The sequence below is a fragment of the Phyllobates terribilis genome, unplaced genomic scaffold (genome assembly GCF_046119375.1).
Source record: "Phyllobates terribilis strain yellow unplaced genomic scaffold, ASM4611937v1 Scaffold_13__5_contigs__length_258822181, whole genome shotgun sequence".
NCBI classification, from domain to species: Eukaryota; Metazoa; Chordata; class Amphibia; order Anura; family Dendrobatidae; genus Phyllobates; species Phyllobates terribilis.
The window spans coordinates 158,356,260-158,379,654 of record NW_027362773.1 but is presented as its reverse complement, the minus strand read 5'-3'; the positions used below and the strand labels follow the sequence as shown (position 1 = coordinate 158,379,654).

The 23,395-nt window shown below is 48.0% G+C and overlaps 1 protein-coding gene across 1 annotated transcript in view; it reads right to left on the bottom strand.

Annotated features, from left to right (window-relative positions):
• LOC141174620 (transmembrane protein 263-B-like) overlaps positions 1-13,756 on the bottom strand; it is a 140,751-nt gene extending 126,995 nt beyond the window's left edge. Inside the window, exons 1-2 of the mRNA XM_073659554.1 lie at positions 13,631-13,756; positions 12,957-13,041 (exon numbers count right to left, since the gene is read on the bottom strand). Of these exons, the coding sequence (XP_073515655.1) occupies positions 12,957-13,041; positions 13,631-13,720 (175 nt within the window). The 5' untranslated portion in view covers positions 13,721-13,756. The remainder of the gene's footprint in view (positions 1-12,956; positions 13,042-13,630) is intronic.
• Between the last annotated feature and the right edge of the window lie 9,639 nt (positions 13,757-23,395).

The window sequence follows — 23,395 nt, the reverse complement described above, 5'->3', positions numbered from 1 at the left end:
CATCACTTATTATGAATGGTGGATCCTGTGTTGTTATCAGCTGTATATAGAGGTGTGATCAGTCATTGTACAGGAGGAGGAGGTGAGCTGTAACATCACCTATTGTGAATGGTGGATCCTGTGTTGTTATCAGCTGTATATAGAGGAGTTATCAGTGATTGTACAGGAGGAGGAGGAGGTGAGCTGTGACATCACCTATTGTGAATGGTGGATCTAGTGTTGTTATCAGCTGTATATAGAGGTGCTTGAGGGCAATCTCTGGCCTCAGTACAGGAGAGGAAATGCTGGAAGAACTGAAGGACAGAGCAGCGGCCCGGGGAGCTGCAGTGGCGGCAGATTTGGGGTTCGGTATGACGTAGTTTATTATTGGGTGACCCCCTTCTTCTCTCCCCTCCTTTTGTGAAGCTTTGAGGTCTCTGAGAATAATAAAGGTCTTTTCACAGACTTTGGAGCACTGCTGTCTCGGTCCAGTGTTTTGGGTGTGAATCGGATCTGCAGATGGACTCGGCTCATGTGTAGGGCTGCACCGTGCGGCAGAGCAGCGCCGGGCACAGCGGGCGCAGACTGGCAGGACAGCGGTGTACAATGCAGATCTCGCACTGCGCTGCGCACAGAGAAAGCAGAGCGTCGCCCCAATCCAGAGATAAAAACTATTAAAGGAAATCATTCCAGCAACTTTACTGAGAGTCTTTGGGGTTCAGAACAGAGTCAAAGCTGCTACTCCAGGGCGGCACACGGCCACGACCGACCTCTCTGTGCCGGAGGACGACTGCTCATCCTGTATGCGACTGCAATCAGAGCACGGAGCTCGGGCCTGACAGACGATGACACATCCACCTCTGCTACATAGAGTCCTGCTGCCCTCTGCTGACCGAAAATGCACCAGCCGCTATTCACTCTATACAGAGCTGGGACTGCTACAGGGAATCATTGGCCAATATGTGAAGGTTTTATAGGCAAACCCTCTGCACTGTTAGTTATATCCGGCTCTGCTACATCTCCACTAGCTCAGTTATATCCAGCTCTGCTACATCTCTTCTAGCTCAGTTATATCCGGCTCTGCTACATCTCTTCTAGCTCAGTTATATCCAGCTCTGCTACATCTCTTCTAGCTCAGTTATAATCAGCTCTGCTACATCTCCTCTAGCTCAGTTATATTCGGCTCTGCTACATCTCCACTAGCTCAGTTATATCCAGCTCTGCTACATCTCTTCTAGCTCAGTTATATCCGGCTCTGCTACATCTCTTCTAGCTCAGTTATATCCAGCTCTGCTACATCTCTTCTATCTCAGTTATAATCAGCTCTTCTACATTTCTTCTAGCTCAGTTATATCTGGCTCTGCTACATCTCTTCTAGCTCAGTTATAATCAGCTCTGCTACATCTCTTCTAGCTCAGTTATATTCGGCTCTGCTACATCTCTTCTAGCTCAGTTATATTCGGCTCTGCTACATCTCTTCTAGCTCAGTTATATCCGGCTCTGCTACATCTCTTCTAGCTCAGTTATATCCGGCTCTGCTACATCTCTTCTAGCTCAGTTATATCCGGCTCTGCTACATCTCCACTAGCTCAGTTATATCCGGCTCTGCTACATCTCCACTAGCTCAGTTATATCCAGCTCTGCTACATCTCTTCTAGCTCAGTTATATCCAGATCTGCTACATCTCTTCTAGCTCAGTTATATCCAGCTCTGCTACATCTCTTCTAGCTCAGTTAAATCCAGCTCTGCTACATCTCTTCTAGCTCAGTTATATCCGGCTCTGCTACATCTCTTCTAGCTCAGTTATATCCAGCTCTGCTACATCTCTTCTAGCTCAGTTATATCCGGCTCTGTTACATCTCCGCTAGCTCAGTTATATCCGGCTCTGCTACATCTCTTCTAGCTCAGTTATATCCGGCTCTGCTACATCTCCTCTAGCTCAGTTATATCCGGCTCTGCTATATCTCTTCTAGCTCAGTTATATCCAGCTATGTTACATCTCTGCTAGCTCAGTTATATCCAGCTCTGCTACATCTCTTCTAGCTCAGTTATATCCGGCTCTGCTACATCTCCGCTAACTCAGTTATATCCGGCTCTGCTACATCTCCGCTAACTCAGTTATATCCGGCTTTGCTACATCTCCGCTAGCTCAGTTATATCCAGCTCTGCTACATCTCTTCTAGCTCAGTTATATCCGGCTCTGCTGCATCTCAGCTAGCTCAGTTATATCCGGCTCTGCTACATCCGGCTCTGCTATATCTCCACTAGCTCAGTTATATCCAGCTCTGCTACATCTCTTCTAGCTCAGTTATATCCAGCTCTGCTACATCTCTTCTAGCTCAGCTATATTCGGCTCTGCTACATCTCTTCTAGCTCAGTTATATCCAGCTCTGCTACATCTCTTCTAGCTCAGTTATATCCAGCTCTGCTACATCTCTTCTAGCTCAGTTAGATCCAGCTCTGCTACATCTCTTCTAGCTCAGTTAGATCCAGCTCTGCTACATCTCTTCTAGCTCAGTTATATTCGGATCTGCTACATCTTTTCTAGCTCAGTTATACCCAGCTCTGCTACATCTCTTCTAGCTCAGTTATATCCAGCTCTGCTACATCTCTTCTAGCTCAGTTATATCCAGCTCTGCTACATCTCTTCTAGCTCAGTTATATCCAGCTCTGCTACATCTCTTCTAGCTCAGTTATATCCAGCTCTGCTACATCTCTTCTAGCTCAGTTATATCCGGCTCTGTTACATCTCTTCTAGCTCAGTTATATCCAGCTCTGCTACATCTCTTCTAGCTCAGTTATATCCGGCTCAGCTACATCTCAGCTAGCTCAGTTATATAAGGCTCTGCTACATCTCCACTAGCTCAGTTATATCCAGCTCTGCTACATCTCTTCTAGCTCAGTTATATACAGCTCTGCTACATCTCTTCTAGCTCAGTTATATTCGGCTCTGCTACATCTCTTCTAGCTCAGTTATATCCAGCTCTGCTACATCTCTTCTAGCTCAGTTATATCCAGCTCTGCTACATCTCTTCTAGCTCACTTATATCCAGCTCTGCTACATCTCTTCTAGCTCAGTTATATTCGGATCTGCTACATCTTTTCTAGCTCAGCTATATCCAGCTCTGCTACATCTCTTTTAGCTCAGTTATATCCAGCTCTGCTACATCTCTTCTAGCTCAGTTATATCCAGCTCTGCTACATCTCTTCTAGCTCAGTTATATCCGGCTCTGCTACATCTCTTCTAGCTCAGTTATATCCAGCTCTGCTACATCTCTTCTAGCTCAGTTATATCCAGCTCTGCTACATCTCTTCTAGCTCAGTTATATCCGGCTCTGCTACATCTCTTCTAGCTCAGTTATATCCAGCTCTGCTACATCTCTTCTAGCTCAGTTATATCCGGCTCTGCTACATCTCTTCTAGCTCAGTTATATCCGGCTCTGCTACATCTCTTCTAGCTCAGTTATATCCGGCTCTGCTACATCTCTTCTAGCTCAGTTATATCCAGCTATGTTACATCTCCGCTAGCTCAGTTATATCCAGCTCTGCTACATCTCTTCTAGCTCCGTTATATCCGGCTCTGCTACATCTCCGCTAGCTCAGTTATATCCGGCTCTGCTACATCTCCGCTAGCTCAGTTATATCCAGCTCTGCTACATCTCTTCTAGCTCAGTTATATCCGGCTCTGCTGCATCTCAGCTAGCTCAGTTATATCCGGCTCTGCTACATCTCCACTAGCTCAGTTATATCCAGCTCTGCTACATCTCTTCTAGCTCAGTTATATCCAGCTCTGCTACATCTCTTCTAGCTCAGCTATATTCGGCTCTGCTACATCTCTTCTAGCTCAGTTATATCCAGCTCTGCTACATCTCTTCTAGCTCAGTTAGATCCAGCTCTGCTACATCTCTTCTAGCTCAGTTATATTCGGATCTGCTACATCTTTTCTAGCTCAGTTATACCCAGCTCTGCTACATCTCTTCTAGCTCAGTTATATCCAGCTCTGCTACATCTCTTCTAGCTCAGTTATATCCAGCTCTGCTACATCTCTTCTAGCTCAGTTATATACAGCTCTGCTACATCTCTTCTAGCTCAGTTATATCCGGCTCTGTTACATCTCTTCTAGCTCAGTTATATCCAGCTCTGCTACATCTCTTCTAGCTCAGTTATATCCGGCTCTGCTACATCTCAGCTAGCTCAGTTATATAAGGCTCTGCTACATCTCCACTAGCTCAGTTATATCCGGCTCTGCTACATCTCAGCTAGCTCAGTTATATCCGGCTCTGCTACATCTCTTCTAGCTCAGTTATATACAGCTCTGCTACATCTCTTCTAGCTCAGTTATATTCGGCTCTGCTACATCTCTTCTAGCTCAGTTATATCCAGCTCTGCTACATCTCTTCTAGCTCAGTTATATCCAGCTCTGCTACATCTCTTCTAGCTCACTTATATCCAGCTCTGCTACATCTCTTCTAGCCCAGTTATATTCGGATCTGCTACATCTTTTCTAGCTCAGTTATATCCAGCTCTGCTACATCTCTTTTAGCTCAGTTATATCCAGCTCTGCTACATCTCTTCTAGCCCAGTTATATTCGGATCTGCTACATCTTTTCTAGCTCAGTTATATCCAGCTCTGCTACATCTCTTCTAGCTCAGTTATATCCAGCTCTGCTACATCTCTTCTAGCTCAGTTATATCCGGCTCTGCTACATCTCTTCTAGCTCAGTTATATCCAGCTCTGCTACATCTCTTCTAGCTCAGTTATATCCAGCTCTGCTACATCTCTTCTAGCTCAGTTATATCCGGCTCTGCTACATCTCTTCTAGCTCAGCTATATCCAGCTCTGCTACATCTCTTCTAGCTCAGTTATATCCGGCTGTGCTACATCTCTTCTAGCTCAGTTATATCCAGCTCTGCTACATCTCTTCTAGCTCAGTTATATCCAGCTCTGCTACATCTCTTCTAGCTCAGTTATATCCGGCTCTGCTACATCTCTTCTAGCTCAGCTATATCCAGCTCTGTTACATCTCTTCTAGCTCAGTTATATCCAGCTCTGCTACATCTCTTCTAGCTCAGTTATATCCGGCTCTGCTACATCTCTTCTAGCTCAGTTATATCCGGCTCTGCTACATCTCTTCTAGCTCAGTTATATCCGGCTCTGCTACATCTCTTCTAGCTCAGTTATATCCAGCTCTGCTACATCTCCACTAGCTCAGTTATATCCAGCTCTGCTACATCTCTTCTAGCTCAGTTATATATAGCTCTGCTACATCTCTTCTAGCTCAGTTATATCCGGCTCTGCTACATCTCTTCTAGCTCAGTTATATCCGGCTCTGCTACATCTCTTCTAGCTCAGTTATATCTGGATCTGCTACATCTCTTCTAGCTCAGTTATATCCGGCTCTGCTACATCTCTTCTAGCTCAGTTATATCCAGCTCTGCTACATCTCTTCTAGCTCAGTTATATCCAGCTCTGCTACATCTCTTCTAGCTCAGTTATATCCGGCTCTGCTACATCTCTTCTAGCTCAGTTATATCTGGATCTGCTACATCTCTTCTAGCTCAGTTATATCCAGCTCTGCTACATCTCTTCTAGCTCAGTTATATACAGCTCTGCTACATCTCTTCTAGCTCTGTTATATCCGGCTCTGCTACATCTCAGCTAGCTCAGTTATATCCGGCTCTGCTACATCTCTTCTAGCTCAGTTATATACAGCTCTGCTACATCTCTTCTAGCTCAGTTATATTCGGCTCTGCTACATCTCTTCTAGCTCAGTTATATCCAGCTCTGCTACATCTCTTCTAGCTCAGTTATATCCAGCTCTGCTACATCTCTTCTAGCTCACTTATATCCAGCTCTGATACATCTCTTCTAGCCCAGTTATATTCGGATCTGCTACATCTTTTCTAGCTCAGTTATATCCAGCTCTGCTACATCTCTTTTAGCTCAGTTATATCCAGCTCTGCTACATCTCTTCTAGCCCAGTTATATTCGGATCTGCTACATCTTTTCTAGCTCAGTTATATCCAGCTCTGCTACATCTCTTCTAGCTCAGTTATATCCAGCTCTGCTACATCTCTTCTAGCTCAGTTATATCCGGCTCTGCTACATCTCTTCTAGCTCAGTTATATCCAGCTCTGCTACATCTCTTCTAGCTCAGTTATATCCAGCTCTGCTACATCTCTTCTAGCTCAGTTATATCCGGCTCTGCTACATCTCTTCTAGCTCAGCTATATCCAGCTCTGCTACATCTCTTCTAGCTCAGTTATATCCGGCTGTGCTACATCTCTTCTAGCTCAGTTATATCCAGCTCTGCTACATCTCTTCTAGCTCAGTTATATCCAGCTCTGCTACATCTCTTCTAGCTCAGTTATATCCGGCTCTGCTACATCTCTTCTAGCTCAGCTATATCCAGCTCTGTTACATCTCTTCTAGCTCAGTTATATCCAGCTCTGCTACATCTCTTCTAGCTCAGTTATATCCGGCTCTGCTACATCTCTTCTAGCTCAGTTATATCCGGCTTTGCTACATCTCTTCTAGCTCAGTTATATCCGGCTCTGCTACATCTCTTCTAGCTCAGTTATATCCAGCTCTGCTACATCTCCACTAGCTCAGTTATATCCAGCTCTGCTACATCTCTTCTAGCTCAGTTATATATAGCTCTGCTACATCTCTTCTAGCTCAGTTATATCCGGCTCTGCTACATCTCTTCTAGCTCAGTTATATCCAGCTCTGCTACATCTCTTCTAGCTCAGTTATATCTGGATCTGCTACATCTCTTCTAGCTCAGTTATATCCGGCTCTGCTATATCTCTTCTAGCTCAGTTATATCCAGCTCTGCTACATCTCTTCTAGCTCAGTTATATCCAGCTCTGCTACATCTCTTCTAGCTCAGTTATATCCAGCTCTGCTACATCTCTTCTAGCTCAGTTATATCCAGCTCTGCTACATCTCTTCTAGCTCAGTTATATCCAGCTCTGCTACATCTCTTCTAGCTCAGTTATATCCGGCTCTGCTACATCTCTTCTAGCTCAGTTATATCCAGCTCTGCTACATCTCTTCTAGCTCAGTTATATCCGGCTCTGCTACATCTCTTCTAGCTCAGTTATATCTGGATCTGCTACATCTCTTCTAGCTCAGTTATATCCAGCTCTGCTACATCTCTTCTAGCTCCGTTATATCCAGCTCTGCTACATCTCTTCTAGCTCAGTTATATCCAGCTCTGCTACATCTCTTCTAGCTCAGTTATATCCAGCTCTGCTACATCTCTTCTAGCTCAGTTATATCCGGCTCTGCTACATCTCTTCTAGCTCAGTTATATCCAGCTCTGCTACATCTCTTTTAGCTCAGTTATATCCAGCTCTGCTACATCTCTTCTAGCCCAGTTATATTCGGATCTTCTACATCTCTTCTAGCTCAGTTATATCCAGCTCTGCTACATCTCCACTAGCTCAGTTATATCCAGCTCTGCTACATCTCTTCTAGCTCAGTTATATCCAGCTCTGCTACATCTCTTCTAGCTCAGTTATATCCGGCTCTGCTACATCTCTTCTAGCTCAGTTATATCCGGCTCTGCTACATCTCTTCTAGCTCAGTTATATCTGGATCTGCTACATCTCTTCTAGCTCAGTTATATCCAGCTCTGCTACATCTCTTCTAGCTCAGTTATATCCAGCTCTGCTACATCTCTTCTAGCTCAGTTATATCCAGCTCTGCTACATCTCTTCTAGCTCAGTTATATCCAGTTCTGCTACATCTCTTCTAGCTCAGTTATATCCAGCTCTGCTACATCTCTTCTAGCTCAGTTATATCCGGCTCTGCTACATCTCTTCTAGCTCAGTTATATCCAGCTCTGCTACATCTCTTCTAGCTCAGTTATATCCGGCTCTGCTACATCTCTTCTAGCTCAGTTATATCTGGATCTGCTACATCTCTTCTAGCTCAGTTATATCCAGCTCTGCTACATCTCTTCTAGCTCAGTTATATCCGGCTCTGCTACATCTCTTCTAGCTCAGTTATATCCGGCTCTGCTACATCTCTTCTAGCTCAGTTATATCCAGCTCTGCTACATCTCTTCTAGCTCAGTTATATCCGGCTCTGCTACATCTCTTCTAGCTCAGTTATATCCAGCTCTGCTACATCTCTTCTAGCTCAGTTATATCCAGCTCTGCTACATCTCTTCTAGCTCAGTTATATCCAGCTCTGCTACATCTCTTCTAGCTCAGTTATATCCAGCTCTGCTACATCTCTTCTAGCTCAGTTATATCCAGCTCTGCTACATCTCTTCTAGCTCAGTTATATCCGGCTCTGCTACATCTCTTCTAGCTCAGTTATATCCAGCTCTGCTACATCGGTTTCTAATGGCGCGGACTTTATAAGCTTCACAGAAGGAATTATTGTAGAATCCGCAGGTTTTGCGCTTTTTCGTCCAGGTGCCGTTATAATTCTCGTTTTTATCTCTCGCAGTAATGGAAAAGCTTCATTTCTAGATAAAACTTAACGAGAAAGAGACGGAAACGAGCGGATTACATGAGGCGTGTGTGAACAGTGTCGCTAACGCCTCACGGCCAGTATATTTCTACAGACCCTTCCCGGAGCCGGTGACCGGAACAAAAGGTCACCAGGGGTCCTCCAAAAACAGCGCTACAGCCGTGCAGAGGTCGTGTCTGATACCACGGCTGAGCCGAGCTGCAGTACCAGACACAGCCTGTCATCAGCGGTGGCACCATTTCTGGGAGAAAGCAGCCATGTGTTTACATTAATGGAGAATTTCTTAAAGAAACGCTAATAGGACACCAAACACTATAAACTCCATAATATACAGCGGGGAAAATAAGTATTTGATACACTGCCGATTTTGCAAGTTTTTGAGCAAGCTGTGACCTGAGGAGATGCCGCTGTCAACTCTGGTGGAGGAGGTGAGCTGTGACATCACTTATTGTGAATGGTGGATCCTGTGTTATCAGCAGTATATAGAAGTGTTATCAGTCATTGTACAGGAGGGGGAGGAGGTGAGCTGTGACATCACCTATTGTGAATGGTGGATCATGTGTTATCTACTGTATATAGAGGTGTTATCAGTCATTGTACAGGAGGAGGAGGTGAGCTGTGACATCACCTATTGTGAATGGTGGATCCTGTGTTGTCTACTGTATATAGAGGTGTTATCAGTTATTGTACAGGAGGAGGTGAGCTGTGACATCACATATTGTGAATGGTGCATCCTGTGTTGTTATCAGCTGTATATAGAGGTGTTATCAGTCATTGTACAGGAGGGGGAGGAGGTGAGCTGTGACATCACTTATTGTGAATGGTGGATCCTGTGTTATCAACTGTATATAGAGATGTTATCAGTCACTGTACAGGAGGAGGAGGATGTGAGCTGTGACATCACCTATTGTGAATTGTGGAGCCTGTGTTATCTACTGTATATAGAGGTGTTATCAGTCATTGTACAGGAGGAGGTGAGCTGTGAAATCTCCTAATGTGAATGGTGGATCCTGTGTTATCTACTGTATATAGAGGTGTTATCAGTCACTGTACAGGAGGAGGAGGAGGTGAGCTGTGACATCGCCTATTGTGAATGGTGAATCCTGTGTTATCTACTGTATATAGAGGTGTTATCAGTCATTGTACAGGAGGAGGAGGTGAGCTATGACATCACCTATTGTGAGTGGTGGATCCTGTGTTATCTAATGTATATAGGTGTTATCAGTCATTGTACAGGAGGGGGGGAGGTGAGCTATGACATCACCTATTGTGAATGGTGGATCCTGTGTTATCTACTGTATATAGAGGTGTTATCAGTCATTGGACAGGAGGAGGAGGTGAGCTGTGACATCATCTATTGTGAATGGTGGATCCTGTGTTATCTACTGTATATAGAGGAGTTATCAGTCATTGTACAGGAGGAGGAGGTGAGCTGTGACATCACTGAACGATGTATATAGAACGTTAAGTAGCAAAAAAGAGGCATTCAAGAGATTAAAACAGGAAAACAGTAAGGAGGCACTAATGTGTTACAAGGAAAAAACAAGAACCTGCAAAAAACAAATAAAAATAGCGAAGGAGGAAACAGAGAGACGTATTGCTAGGGAAAGTAGATCAAATCCCAAACTGTTCTTTACGTATATAAATAGTAAAAGGATCAAATCGAATAATATTGGACCGATAAAAAGTGATGAAGGCAAAATCATAGAGAAAGATGAGGATAAAGCTAATCTATTAAATAAATTTTTTTCGTCAACTTTCACAAAGGAAAAAGAACTAACAGGCGAAATGAGAAGTGACAAGCTTAATCCTCCACTAAGTATGACAAATCTAACCCAAGCTGGGGTACAGAAACGCCTCAGTAACATTAAAATAAACAAATCACCAGGACCTGATGGCATACACCCACGGGTACTAAGGGAACTAAGTAATGTGATAGACAGACCGTTATATCTTATATTTAAGGACTCTGTTGAGACTGGGTCTGTGCCACTTGATTGGCGACAGGCGAATGTAGTGCCAATATTCAAAAAGGGAGCGAAAAGTAACACCGGAAACTATCGGCCGGTGAGTCTGACGTCCGTTGTGAGCAAAATTTTTGAAAGCTTTATTAAAGAGGCAATTACGGAGCATCTTGATGCTAATAATCTATTAACCCCGAACCAACATGGATTCATGAGGAATCGCTCCTGCCAAACAAACCTGATTGACTTCTACGAGGAGGTTAGCTCTCGAGTAGATCAGGGGGAACCAGTGGATGTCGTGTATCTCGACTTCTCAAAAGCGTTCGATAGCGTGCCGCATAATAGGTTGGTATACAAAATGAGAATGATGGGGCTGGGGGAAAATGTCTGCAAGTGGGTAGCTAACTGGCTAAGGGATAGAAGGCAGAGGGTGGTTATAAATGGAATATACTCAGATTGGGTAAGCGTCACTAGTGGGGTACCACAGGGGTCTGTACTAGGCCCAATGTTATTTAATATCTTTATTAACGACATAGTCAACGGGATAAATAGTAAAATATCAATATTTGCAGATGACACAAAGTTATGTAAAACAATTAGTACAAAAGAGGACAGTGCAGACCTACAGAGGGATTTGGATAAGCTGGGTAGGTGGAGCATTAAATGGCAAATGAGGTTTAACGAGGAGAAATGTAAGGTCATACATATGGGAAGGAAAAATGGAAGTCACCAGTACTCACTGAATGGGAAATCATTGGGGAATTCAGAGATGGAGAAGGACTTGGGCATCTTGATTGATAGCAAACTAAATTGGAGTGCCCAAAGTCAGGCCGCTGCTGTAAGGGCAAACAGGGTAATGGGATGTATCAGAAGAGGTATAGCTGCAAAGGATGAGAACATTGTTCTTCCACTGTACAAAGCACTGGTCAGACCACACTTGGAATACTGTGCTCAGTTATGGGCCCCAATATATAGAAAGGATAGAAATGAGCTTGAAAAGGTACAAAGGAGGGCAACAAAACTAATAAAGGGAATGGAGGGACTGCAATACCCAGAGAGGTTGGCAAAACTAGGACTATTCAGCCTGGAAAAGAGAAGGTTGAGGGGGGACATAATAAATGTGTACAAATATGTTAGGGGACAGTATAGAGACCTTGCCCGGGATTTGTTCAAAAGGAGGGATATTACGGTAACAAGAGGGCACTCACTAAGACTGGAAGAGAAAAGGTTCCAGCACCAGCATAGGAAGGGGTTCTTTACGGTAAGAGCAGTGAGAATATGGAATTCACTGAGTGAGGAGACGGTAATGTCAGATTCACTAAACCAGTTCAAGCGGGGACTGGATGCATTTCTAGATACCAGGCAGATTTCAGCGTATACTTAAAAATAGAATAAAATAGTAAGTTGATACAGGGATTTATTCTGACTGCTGGTTTCAGAGTCGGGAGGGAATTTTTCCTCAGGTGAAGATTGGCCAAATCATTTGGGGTTTTTGCCCTCCTCTGGATCAACTTTAGCAATTACAGAACTAACAGGTCGAACTTGATGGACGCAAGTCTTTATTCGGCTTTACTAACTATGTAACTATGTAACTATGATGGATCCTGTATTTTAGGATTTTTATGATCGATAGCGACATGGAAAAATGAAAACAAAAATGCATAAAAAAAACATTTAAACATGAAACCGTTCTGCGTATTTTCGCTCGTTTCCTCAGTATTGTATCAGGTCTCAATGTTGTGACGTCTGCGGTTCTGACCGATGACTCCGGGGCCGAGATCCTCAAGAACGAAATCACCTACACGCCGCTCCGGCTCTACAGGAAATGTCTCTTTTCTTTCAGACGCAGTTAATGGGTTTTCCAGTTTTAGACACTGCCTGCACTTTGTTTGGTGCTTTACCCCCCCTCCCCAGGTCCCAAGGCTGAGTCTGCTGCTGCTCCCGGTGGCTGCTACTGTCTGCAGCGCTCACGGCTTGTGCCGTCTACTCATGCAGTACCTCTGAGCTCACTGATTGGCAGCAGCGCTGTCAATGTGATGTAAACGCTGCAGACAATGACAGACACCATGAGCATCGGTGGAGACAAAGTCTTGGACCTGGGGAGGGGGGGTTAATTCGCTGATTATTATTTTATTAAACTGAAGTTGATAAAAAGAGATTCTCAGAAACAGGAACGCCCCTTTATCTGAAACCCTTCTCCACAAAGCGGCCTCACAGCCGGGTGCAGCCCCCTCCCTCATCAATGCCCCAATGGATGTAAAACATGAAGTCATTTTGAAAATAGACCCTTATAAATCACCTCCTACTTTGTATCTGCAGCTCCAATGCAGAGTCATGTGTCTCCATGGCAAAAGACTACAGACAGACCCCGTAGTCAGACCCTTCATTCCCGTCTGCCGGTCCTTTACTCCCTGCTAGAATAAAGGCAGAGACGACTACAGGACCCGACTACGCAGGGGTGTGCTTGTCGTCTGTCACCATGGCGACGCATAGTTCTGCACAGCGGCTGTACACAGAGATCTGACCTGCAGGTTCCTCTGGCGAGGGAGCGGGAATCTCCTCTTCATCAGTCGCTGCAGTTTCATCTTCCAACATTTCAGAAGTTGATCCCTACAAAATAAAAAAAAGAGTTTACATTTCGGAGGCCGTGAAGTGTGGCGGTATGATCACGGGGGCGCGGCAGTGCTGACTGTGAGAGGCGGGGGCACATTATTGTGATTTATGATGTGAATGAAGTGTCAGGAAGGGGTCACAGTGACCGAGCTGCAGTACCGCCGCTGGCCTGGGGACAGGGGTGGCGCTGTTCTAGTAAGATAGCAGCTATGTTCTCCCATGAGACAGTGCGCCCCGGCTGATAAACGGTCAGGATTGTTGGTGCTTTCATGGTCCCCCTCCTGTACTTCTCGTCGCCCACCACTCGCCTGTCGGGGTCCGCTCGCTGAATCTCCAGGGACCGCACAGGACTCACAGGGTAAAGCGGTCCGGACAGGACATTCCCTTTAAGTCCATCACTAGGCCTACTTGCTGATGGTTTCCAATCCTCCATACAACATGCAAAGCGCATGCTCCCCAACTTCTGCCTCTCCAACCACAAGTCCCAGCATGCTGCGCCTTCCTGTAGCTGTCAGAGCATGCTGGGGGTGGTAGTCCTACCCTAGGAGGTTCGGATAAGGCACTGACAAGATGGGAGCAGCCTCACCTTCATGGCAGCCGGCGGCGACGGGGTCTCCGGTCCTCCGGTCAGGTCCTCCTGTGCGCTCTGCGGGGGGCGCTCTGCTCCGCTCGGCATGTAAACACCGACTGCTGGAGGGCGGAAGTGACGTCACGCAGCTGCAGCCGAGCCAGCCGCACGGAGCAGGCGGCCATGTTGTGTGTGGCAGGGACGTGTTTCAGCACCATGGACGGAGTATACAGGATATATTCTCTGTACAGCTCCTCTATACGTGTATATACCCCACCTAGATGTCAGGCATCTATATCCACCTCCAGTTCTGTCATCTCAGGTCTCCACCAGGATCCTTACAGATTTTTAGCATCAATTTTATTTTCTGCTCACTCTGGAAACCATCAACAAGTAGGGAAATTATTCCTGCTGAAAGATCTCAATATCCAATGTATTTTAACTTCTGTTTTTATGCCATTTATTGTCCGGTAACGTTATTCTCCAGGTTTGATACAAAAAAAAGTGATTATATAAAAAAAATGTTCTTGTGTCTCTGTAGCCTCAGACCTGGAACTTTTTATTTTTCCGTTGAATCGTCCGTGTCAGGATTTGGTTGTTATCGCGCCATCCTGGGGACATTTTTGTTGCTTTTTATTGCATTTTTTGGGCATGGGGAACGAGACATTGTCATCTCTGTATTCTTTTTTCTTTTTGATTTCCACCATACGGAGTAAATAAGATATATATATATATATATATATATATATATATATATATATATATATATATATATACACTGCTCAAAAAGAAAAAGGGAACATTGAAATACCACATCCTAGATCTGAATGAATGAAATCTTCTCATTGAATACTTTGTTCTGTACAAAGTTGAATGTGCTGACAACAAAATCACACAAAAATCATCAATGGAAATCACATTTATTAACCAATGGAGGCCTGGATTTGGAGTCACCCCCAAAATTAAAGTGGAAAAACACACTACAGGCTGATCCAACTTTGATGTAATGTCCTTAAAACAAGTCAAAATGAGGCTCAGTATTGTGTGTGGCCTCCACGTGCCTGTATGACCTCCCTACAACGCCTGGGCATGCTCCTGATGAGGCTGAGTATTGTGTGTGGCCTCCACGTGCCTGTATGACCTCCCTACAACACCTGGGCATGCTCCTGATGAGGCTGAGTATTGTGTGTGGCCTCCACGTGTCTGTATGACCTCCCTACAACGCCTGGGCATGCTCCTGATGAGGCTGAGTATTGTGTGTGGCCTCCACGTGCCTGTATGACCTCCCTACAACGCCTGGGCATGCTCCTGATGAGGCTGAGTATTGTGCGTGGCCTCCACGTGCCTGTATGACCTCCCTGCAACGCCTGGGCGTGCTCCTGATGAGGCTGAGTATTGTGTGCGGCCTCCACGTTCCTGTATGACCTCCCTACAACGCCTGGGCATGCTCCTGATGAGGCTGAGTATTGTGTGTGGCCTCCACGTGCCTGTATGACCTCCCTACAACGCCTGGGCGTGCTCCTGATGAGGCTGAGTATTGTGTGCGGCCTCCACGTTCCTGTATGACCTCCCTACAACGCCTGGGCATGCTCCTGATGAGGCTGAGTATTGTGTGTGGCCTCCACGTGTCTGTATGACCTCCCTACAACGCCTGGGCATGCTCCTGATGAGGCTGAGTATTGTGTGTGGCCTCCACGTGTCTGTATGACCTCCCTACAACGCCTGGGCATGCTCCTGATGAGGCTGAGTATTGTGTGTGGCCTCCACGTGCCTGTATGACCTCCCTACAACGCCTGGGCATGCTCCTGATGAGGCTGAGTATTGTGTGCGGCCTCCACGTGCCTGTATGACCTCCCTACAACGCCTGGGCATGCTCCTGATGAGGCTGAGTATTGTGTGTGGCCTCCACGTGCCTGTATGACCCCTCTACAACGCCTGGGCATGCTCCTGATGAGGCTCAGTATTGTGTGTGGCCTCCACGTGCCTGTATGACCTCCCTACAACGCCTGGGCATGCTCCTGATGAGGCTGAGTATTGTGTGTGGCCTCCACGTGTCTGTATGACCTCCCTACAATGCCTGGGCATGCTCCTGATGAGGCTGAGTATTGTGTGTGGCCTCCACGTGCCTGTTTGACCTCCCTACAACGCCTGGGCATGCTCCTGATGAGGCTGAGTATTGTGTGTGGCCTCCACGTGCCTGTATGACCTCCCTACAAAGCCTGGGCATGCTCCTGATGAGGCTGAGTATTGTGTGCGGCCTCCACGTGCCTGTATGACCTCCCTACAACGCCTGGGCATGCTCCTGATGAGGCTGAGTATTGTGTGTGGCCTCCACGTGCCTGTATGACCTCCCTACAACGCCTGGACATGCTCCTGATGAGGCTCAGTATTGTGTGTGGCCTCCACGTGCCTGTATGACCTCCCTACAACGCCTGGGCATGCTCCTGATGAGGCTGAGTATTGTGTGTGGCCTCCACGTGCCTGTATGACCTCCCTACAACGCCTGGGCATGCTTCTGATGAGGCTGAGTATTGTGTGTGGCCTCCACGTGCCTGTATGACCTCCCTACAACGCCTGGGCATGCTCCTGATGAGGCTGAGTATTGTGTGTGGCCTCCACGTGCCTGTATGACCTCCCTACAATGCCTGGGCATGCTCCTGATGAGGCTGAGTATTGTGTGTGGCCTCCACGTGCCTGTATGACCTCCCTACAATGCCTGGGCATGCTCCTGATGAGGCTGAGTATTGTGTGCGGCCTCCACGTGCCTGTATGACCTCCCTACAACGCCTGGGCATGCTCCTGATGAGCCTGAGTATTGTGTGTGGCCTCCACGTGCCTGTATGACCTCCCTACAACGCCTGGACATGCTCCTGATGAGGCTGAGTATTGTGTGTGGCCTCCACGTGCCTGTATGACCTCCCTACAACGCCTGGACATGCTCCTGATGAGGCTCAGTATTGTGTGTGGCCTCCACGTGCCTGTATGACCTCCCTACAACGCCTGGGCATGCTCCTGATGAGGCTGAGTATTGTGTGTGGCCTCCACGTGCCTGTATGACCTCCCTACAACGCCTGGGCATGCTCCTGATGAGGCTGAGTATTGTGTGTGGCCTCCATGTGTCTGTATGACCTCCCTACAATGCCTGGGCATGCTCCTGATGAGGCTGAGTATTGTGTGTGGCCTCCACGTGCCTGTATGACCTCCCTACAACGCCTGGGCATGCTACTGATGAGGCTCAGTATTGTGTGTGGCCTCCACGTGCCTGTATGACCTCCCTACAACGCCTGGACATGCTCCTGATGAGGCTGAGTATTGTGTGTGGCCTCCACGTGCCTGTATGACCTCCCTACAACGCCTATGTCATGCTCCTGATGAGGCTGAGTATTGTGTGTGGCCTCCACGTGCCTGTATGACCTCCCTACAACGCCTGGGCATGCTCCTGATGAGGCTGAGTATTGTGTGTGGCCTCCACGTGCCTGTATGACCTCCCTACAATGCCTGGGCATGCTCCTGCTGAGGCTGAGTATTGTGTGTGGCCTCCACGTGCCTGTATGACCTCCCTACAACGCCTGGGCATGCTCCTGATGAGGCTGAGTATTGTGTGTGTGGCCTCCACGTGGCTGTATGACCTCCCTACAACGCATGGGCATGCTCCTGATGAGGCTGAGTATTGTGTGTGGCCTCCACGTGCCTGTATGACCTCCCTACAACGCATGGGCATGCTCCTGATGAGGCTGAGTATTGTGTGTGGCCTCCACGTGCCTGTATGACCTCCCTACAACGCCTATGTCATGCTCCTGATGAGGCTGAGTATTGTGTGTGGCCTCCACGTGCCTGTATGACCTCCCTATAACGCCTGGGCATGCTCCTGATGAGGCTGAGTATTGTGTGTGGCCTCCACGTGCCTGTATGACCTCCCTACAATGCCTGGGCATGCTCCTGATGAGGCTGAGTATTGTGTGTGGCCTCCACGTGCCTGTATGACCTCCTTACAATGCCTGGGCATGCTCCTGATGAGGCTGAGTATTGTGTGTGGCCTCCACGTGCCTGTATGACCTCCCTACAACGCCTGTGCATGCTCCTGATGAGGCTGAGTATTGTGTGTGGCCTCCACGTGCCTGTATGACCTCCCTACAATGCCTGGGCATGCTCCTGATGAGGCTGAGTATTGTGTGTGGCCTCCACGTGCCTGTATGACCTCCCTACTACGCCTGGGCATGCTCCTGATGAGGCTGAGTATTGTGTGTGGCCTCCACGTGCCTGTATGACCTCCCTACAACGCCTGGGCATGCTCCTGATGAGGCTGAGTATTGTGTGTGGCCTCCACGTGCCTGTATGACCTCCCTACAACGCCTGGGCATGCTTCTGATGAGGCTGAGTATTGTGTGTGGCCTCCACGTGCCTGTATGACCTCCCTACAACGCCTGGGCATGCTCCTGATGAGGCTGAGTATTGTGTGTGGCCTCCACGTGCCTGTATGACCTCCCTACAATGCCTGGGCATGCTCCTGATGAGGCTGAGTATTGTGTGCGGCCTCCACGTGCCTGTATGACCTCCCTACAACGCCTGGGCATGCTCCTGATGAGCCTGAGTATTGTGTGTGGCCTCCACGTGCCTGTATGACCTCCCTACAACGCCTGGACATGCTCCTGATGAGGCTGAGTATTGTGTGTGGCCTCCACGTGCCTGTATGACCTCCCTACAACGCCTGGACATGCTCCTGATGAGGCTCAGTATTGTGTGTGGCCTCCACGTGCCTGTATGACCTCCCTACAACGCCTGGGCATGCTCCTGATGAGGCTGAGTATTGTGTGTGGCCTCCACGTGCCTGTATGACCTCCCTACAACGCCTGGGCATGCTCCTGATGAGGCTGAGTATTGTGTGTGGCCTCCATGTGTCTGTATGACCTCCCTACAATGCCTGGGCATGCTCCTGATGAGGCTGAGTATTGTGTGTGGCCTCCACGTGCCTGTATGACCTCCCTACAACGCCTGGGCATGCTACTGATGAGGCTCAGTATTGTGTGTGGCCTCCACGTGCCTGTATGACCTCCCTACAACGCCTGGACATGCTCCTGATGAGGCTGAGTATTGTGTGTGGCCTCCACGTGCCTGTATGACCTCCCTACAACGCCTGGGCATGCTCCTGATGAGGCTGAGTATTGTGTGTGGCCTCCACGTGCCTGCATGACCTCCCTACAACGCCTGGGCATGCTCCTGATGAGGCTGAGTATTGTGTGTGGCCTCCACGTGCCTGCATGACCTCCCTACAACGCCTGGGCATGCTCCTGATGAGGCTGAGTATTATGTGTGGCCTCCATGTGCCTTTATGACCTCCCTACAACGCCTGGGCATGCTCCTGATGAGGCTCAGTATTGTGTGTGGCCTCCACGTGCCTGTATGACCTCCCTACAACGCCTGGGCATGCTCCTGATGAGGCTGAGTATTGTGTGTGGCCTCCACGTGCCTGCATGACCTCCCTACAACGCCTGGGCATGCTCCTGATGAGGCTGAGTATTATGTGTGGCCTCCACGTGCCTTTATGACCTCCCTACAACGCCCGGGCATGCTCCTGATGAGGCTCAGTATTGTGTGTGGCCTCCACGTGCCTGTATGACCTCCCTACAACGCCTGGGCATGCTCCTGATGAGGCTGAGTATTGTGTGTGGCCTCCACGTGCCTTTATGACCTCCCTACAACGCCTGGGCATGCTCCTGATGAGGCTCAGTATTGTGTGTGGCCTCCACGTGCCTGTATGACCTCCCTACAACGCCTGGGCATGCTCCTGATGAGGCTCAGTATTGTGTGTGGCCTCCACGTGCCTGTATGAACTCCCTTCAACGCCTGGGCATGCTCCTGATGAGGCTGAGTATTGTGTGTGGCCTCCACGTGCCTGTATGACCTCCCTACAACGCCTGGGCATGCTCCTGATGAGGCTGAGTATTGTGTGTGTGGCCTCCACGTGGCTGTATGACCTCCCTACAACGCATGGGCATGCTCCTGATGAGGCTGAGTATTGTGTGTGGCCTCCACGTGCCTGTATGACCTCCCTACAACGCCTATGTCATGCTCCTGATGAGGCTGAGTATTGTGTGTGGCCTCCACGTGCCTGTATGACCTCCCTACAACGCCTGGGCATGCTCCTGATGAGGCTGAGTATTGTGTGTGGCCTCCACGTGCCTGTATGACCTCCCTACAATGCCTGGGCATGCTCCTGCTGAGGCTGAGTATTGTGTGTGGCCTCCACGTGCCTGTATGACCTCCCTACAACGCCTGGGCATGCTCCTGATGAGGCTGAGTATTGTGTGTGTGGCCTCCACGTGGCTGTATGACCTCCCTACAACGCATGGGCATGCTCCTGATGAGGCTGAGTATTGTGTGTGGCCTCCACGTGCCTGTATGACCTCCCTACAACGCATGGGCATGCTCCTGATGAGGCTGAGTATTGTGTGTGGCCTCCACGTGCCTGTATGACCTCCCTACAACGCCTATGTCATGCTCCTGATGAGGCTGAGTATTGTGTGTGGCCTCCACGTGCCTGTATGACCTCCCTATAACGCCTGGGCATGCTCCTGATGAGGCTGAGTATTGTGTGTGGCCTCCACGTGCCTGTATGACCTCCCTACAATGCCTGGGCATGCTCCTGATGAGGCTGAGTATTGTGTGTGGCCTCCACGTGCCTGTATGACCTCCTTACAATGCCTGGGCATGCTCCTGATGAGGCTGAGTATTGTGTGTGGCCTCCACGTGCCTGTATGACCTCCCTACAACGCCTGTGCATGCTCCTGATGAGGCTGAGTATTGTGTGTGGCCTCCACGTGCCTGTATGACCTCCCTACAATGCCTCGGCATGCTCCTGATGAGGCTGAGTATTGTGTGTGGCCTCCACGTGCCTGTATGACCTCCCTACTACGCCTGGGCATGCTCCTGATGAGGCTGAGTATTGTGTGTGGCCTCCACGTGCCTGTATGACCTCCCTACAACGCCTGGGCATGCTCCTGATGAGGCTGAGTATTGTGTGTGGCCTTCACGTGCCTGTATGACCTCCCTACAACGCCTGGGCATGCTCCTGATGAGGCTGAGTATTGTGTGTGGCCTCCACGTGCCTGTATGACCTCCCTACAACGCCTGGGCATGCTCCTGATGAGGTTGCGGATGGTCTCCTGTGGGATCTCCTCCCAGACCTGGACTAAAGCATCCGCCAACTCCTGGACAGTCTGTGGTGCAACGTGACGTTGGTGGATGGAGCGAGACATGATGTCCCAGATGTGTTCAATCAGATTCAGGTCTGGGGAACGGGCGGGCAAGTCCATAGCTTCAATGCCTTCATCTTGCAGGAACTGCTGACACACTCCAGCCACATGAGGTCTGGCATTGTCCTGCATTAGGAGGAACCCAGGACCAATCACACCAGCATATGGTCTCACAAGGGGTCTGAGGATCTCATCTCGGTACCTAATGGCAGTCAGGCTACCTCTGGCGAGCACATGGAGGGCTGTGCGGCCCTCCAAAGAAATGCCACCCCACACCATTACTGACCCACTGCCAAACCGGTCATGGTGAAGGATGTTGCAGGCAGCAGATCGCTCTCCACGGCGTCTCCAGACTCTGTTACGTCTGTCACATGTGCGCAGTGTGAACCTGCTTTCTTCTGTGAAGAGCACAGGGCGCCAGTGGTGACTTTGCCAATCCTGGTGTTCTGTGACAAATGCCAAGCGTGCTGCACGGTGTTGGGCTGTGAGCACAACCCCCATCTGTGGACGTCGGGCCCTCATACCACCCTCATGGAGTCGGTTTCTAACCGTTTGTGCAGACACATGCACATTTGCGGCCTGCTGGAGGTCATTTTGCAGGGCTCTGGCAGTGCTCCTCCTGTTCCTCCTTGCACAAAGGCAGAGGTAGCGGTCCTGCTGTTGGGTTGTTCCCCTCCTACGGCCCCCTCCACGTCTCCTGGTGTACTGGCATGTCTTCTGGTAGCGCCTCCAGCCTCTGGACACTACGCTGAAAGACACAGCAAACCTTCTTGCCACAGCTCGCATTGATGTGCCATCCTGGATGAGCTGCACTACCTGAGCAACTTCTGTGGGTTGTAGAGTCCGTCTCATGCTACCACGAGTGTGAAAGAACGACCAACATTCAAAAGTGACCAAAACATCAGCCAGAAAGCATTGGTACTGAGATGTGGTCTGTGGTCCCCACCTGCAGAACCACTCCTTTATTGAGGGGGTCTTGATAATTGCCAATAATTTCCATCTATTGTCTATTCCATTTGCACAACAGCATGTGAAATTGATTGTCAATCAGTGTTGCTTCCTAAATGGACAGTTTGATTTCACAGAAGTTTGATTTACTTGGAGTTATGTTCTGTTGTTTAAGTGTTACCTTTATTTTTTTGAGCAGTGTATATACACATATATGTGTGTGTATATATACAGTTATATGAAAAAGTTTGGGCTCCCCTATTAATCTTAAGCTAAATGTTTTATAAAAATTGGTGTTTTTGCAACAGCTATTTCAGTTTGATATATGTAATAACTGTTGGACACAGTAATGTTTCTGCCTTGAAATGAGGTTTATTGTATGAACAGAAAATGTGCAATCTTCATTCAAACAAAATTTGACAGGTGCATAAGTATGGGCACCCTTATCATTTTCTTGTTTTAAATACTCCTACCTACTTTTTACTGACTTACTAAAGCACTTTTTTTGGCTTTGTAACCTCATTGAGCTTTGAGCTTCATAGCCAGGTGTATGCAATCATGAGAAAAGCTACTTAAAGTGGCCACTTGCAAGTTGTTCTCCTGTTTGAATCTCCTCTGAAGAGTGGCATCATGGGCTCCTCAAAACAACTGTCAAATGATCTGAAAACAAAGATTGTTCAACATAGTTGTTCAGGGGAAGGATACAAAAAGCTGTCTCAGAGATTTCACCTGTCAGTTTCCACTGTGAGGAACATAGTAAGGAAATGGAAGAACACAGGGACAGTTCTTGTTAAGGCCAGAAGTGGCAGGCCAAGAAAAACATCAGAAAGGCAGAGAAGAAGAATGGTGAGATCAGTCAAGGACAATCCTCAGACCACCTCCAGAGAGCTGCAGCATCAACTTGCTGCAGATGGTGTCACTGTGCATCGGTCAACTATACAACGCACTTTGCACAAGGAGAAGCTGTATGGGAGAGTGATGCGAAAGAAGCCGTTTCTGCAAGCACGCCACAAACAGAGTCGGCTGAGGTATGCAAAAGCACATTTGGAGAAGCCAATATCTTTTTGGAAGAAGGTCCTGTGGACTGATGAAACCAAGATTGAGTTGTTTGGTCATACAAAAAGGCGTTATGCATGGCGGCAAAAAAACACAGCATTCCAAGAAAAACACTTGCTACCCACAGTAAAATTTGGTGGAGGTTCCATCATGCTTTGGGGCTGTGTGGCCAATGCCGGCACCGGGAATCATGTTAAAGTTGAGGGACGCATGGATTCCACTCAGTATCAGCAGATTCTTGACAATAGTGTTCAAGAATCAGTGATAAAGTTGAAGTTACGCAGGGGATGGATCTTTCAGCAAGACAATGATCCAAAACACCGCTCCAAATCTACTCAGGCATTCATGCAGAGGAACAATTACAATGTTCTGGAATGGCCATCCCAGTCCCCAGACCTGAATATCATTGAACATCTGTGGGATCATTTGAAGAGGGCTGTCCATGCTCGGCGACCATCAAACTTAACTGAACTGGAATTGTTTTGTAAAGAGGAATGGTCAAAAATACCTTCATCCAGGATCCAGG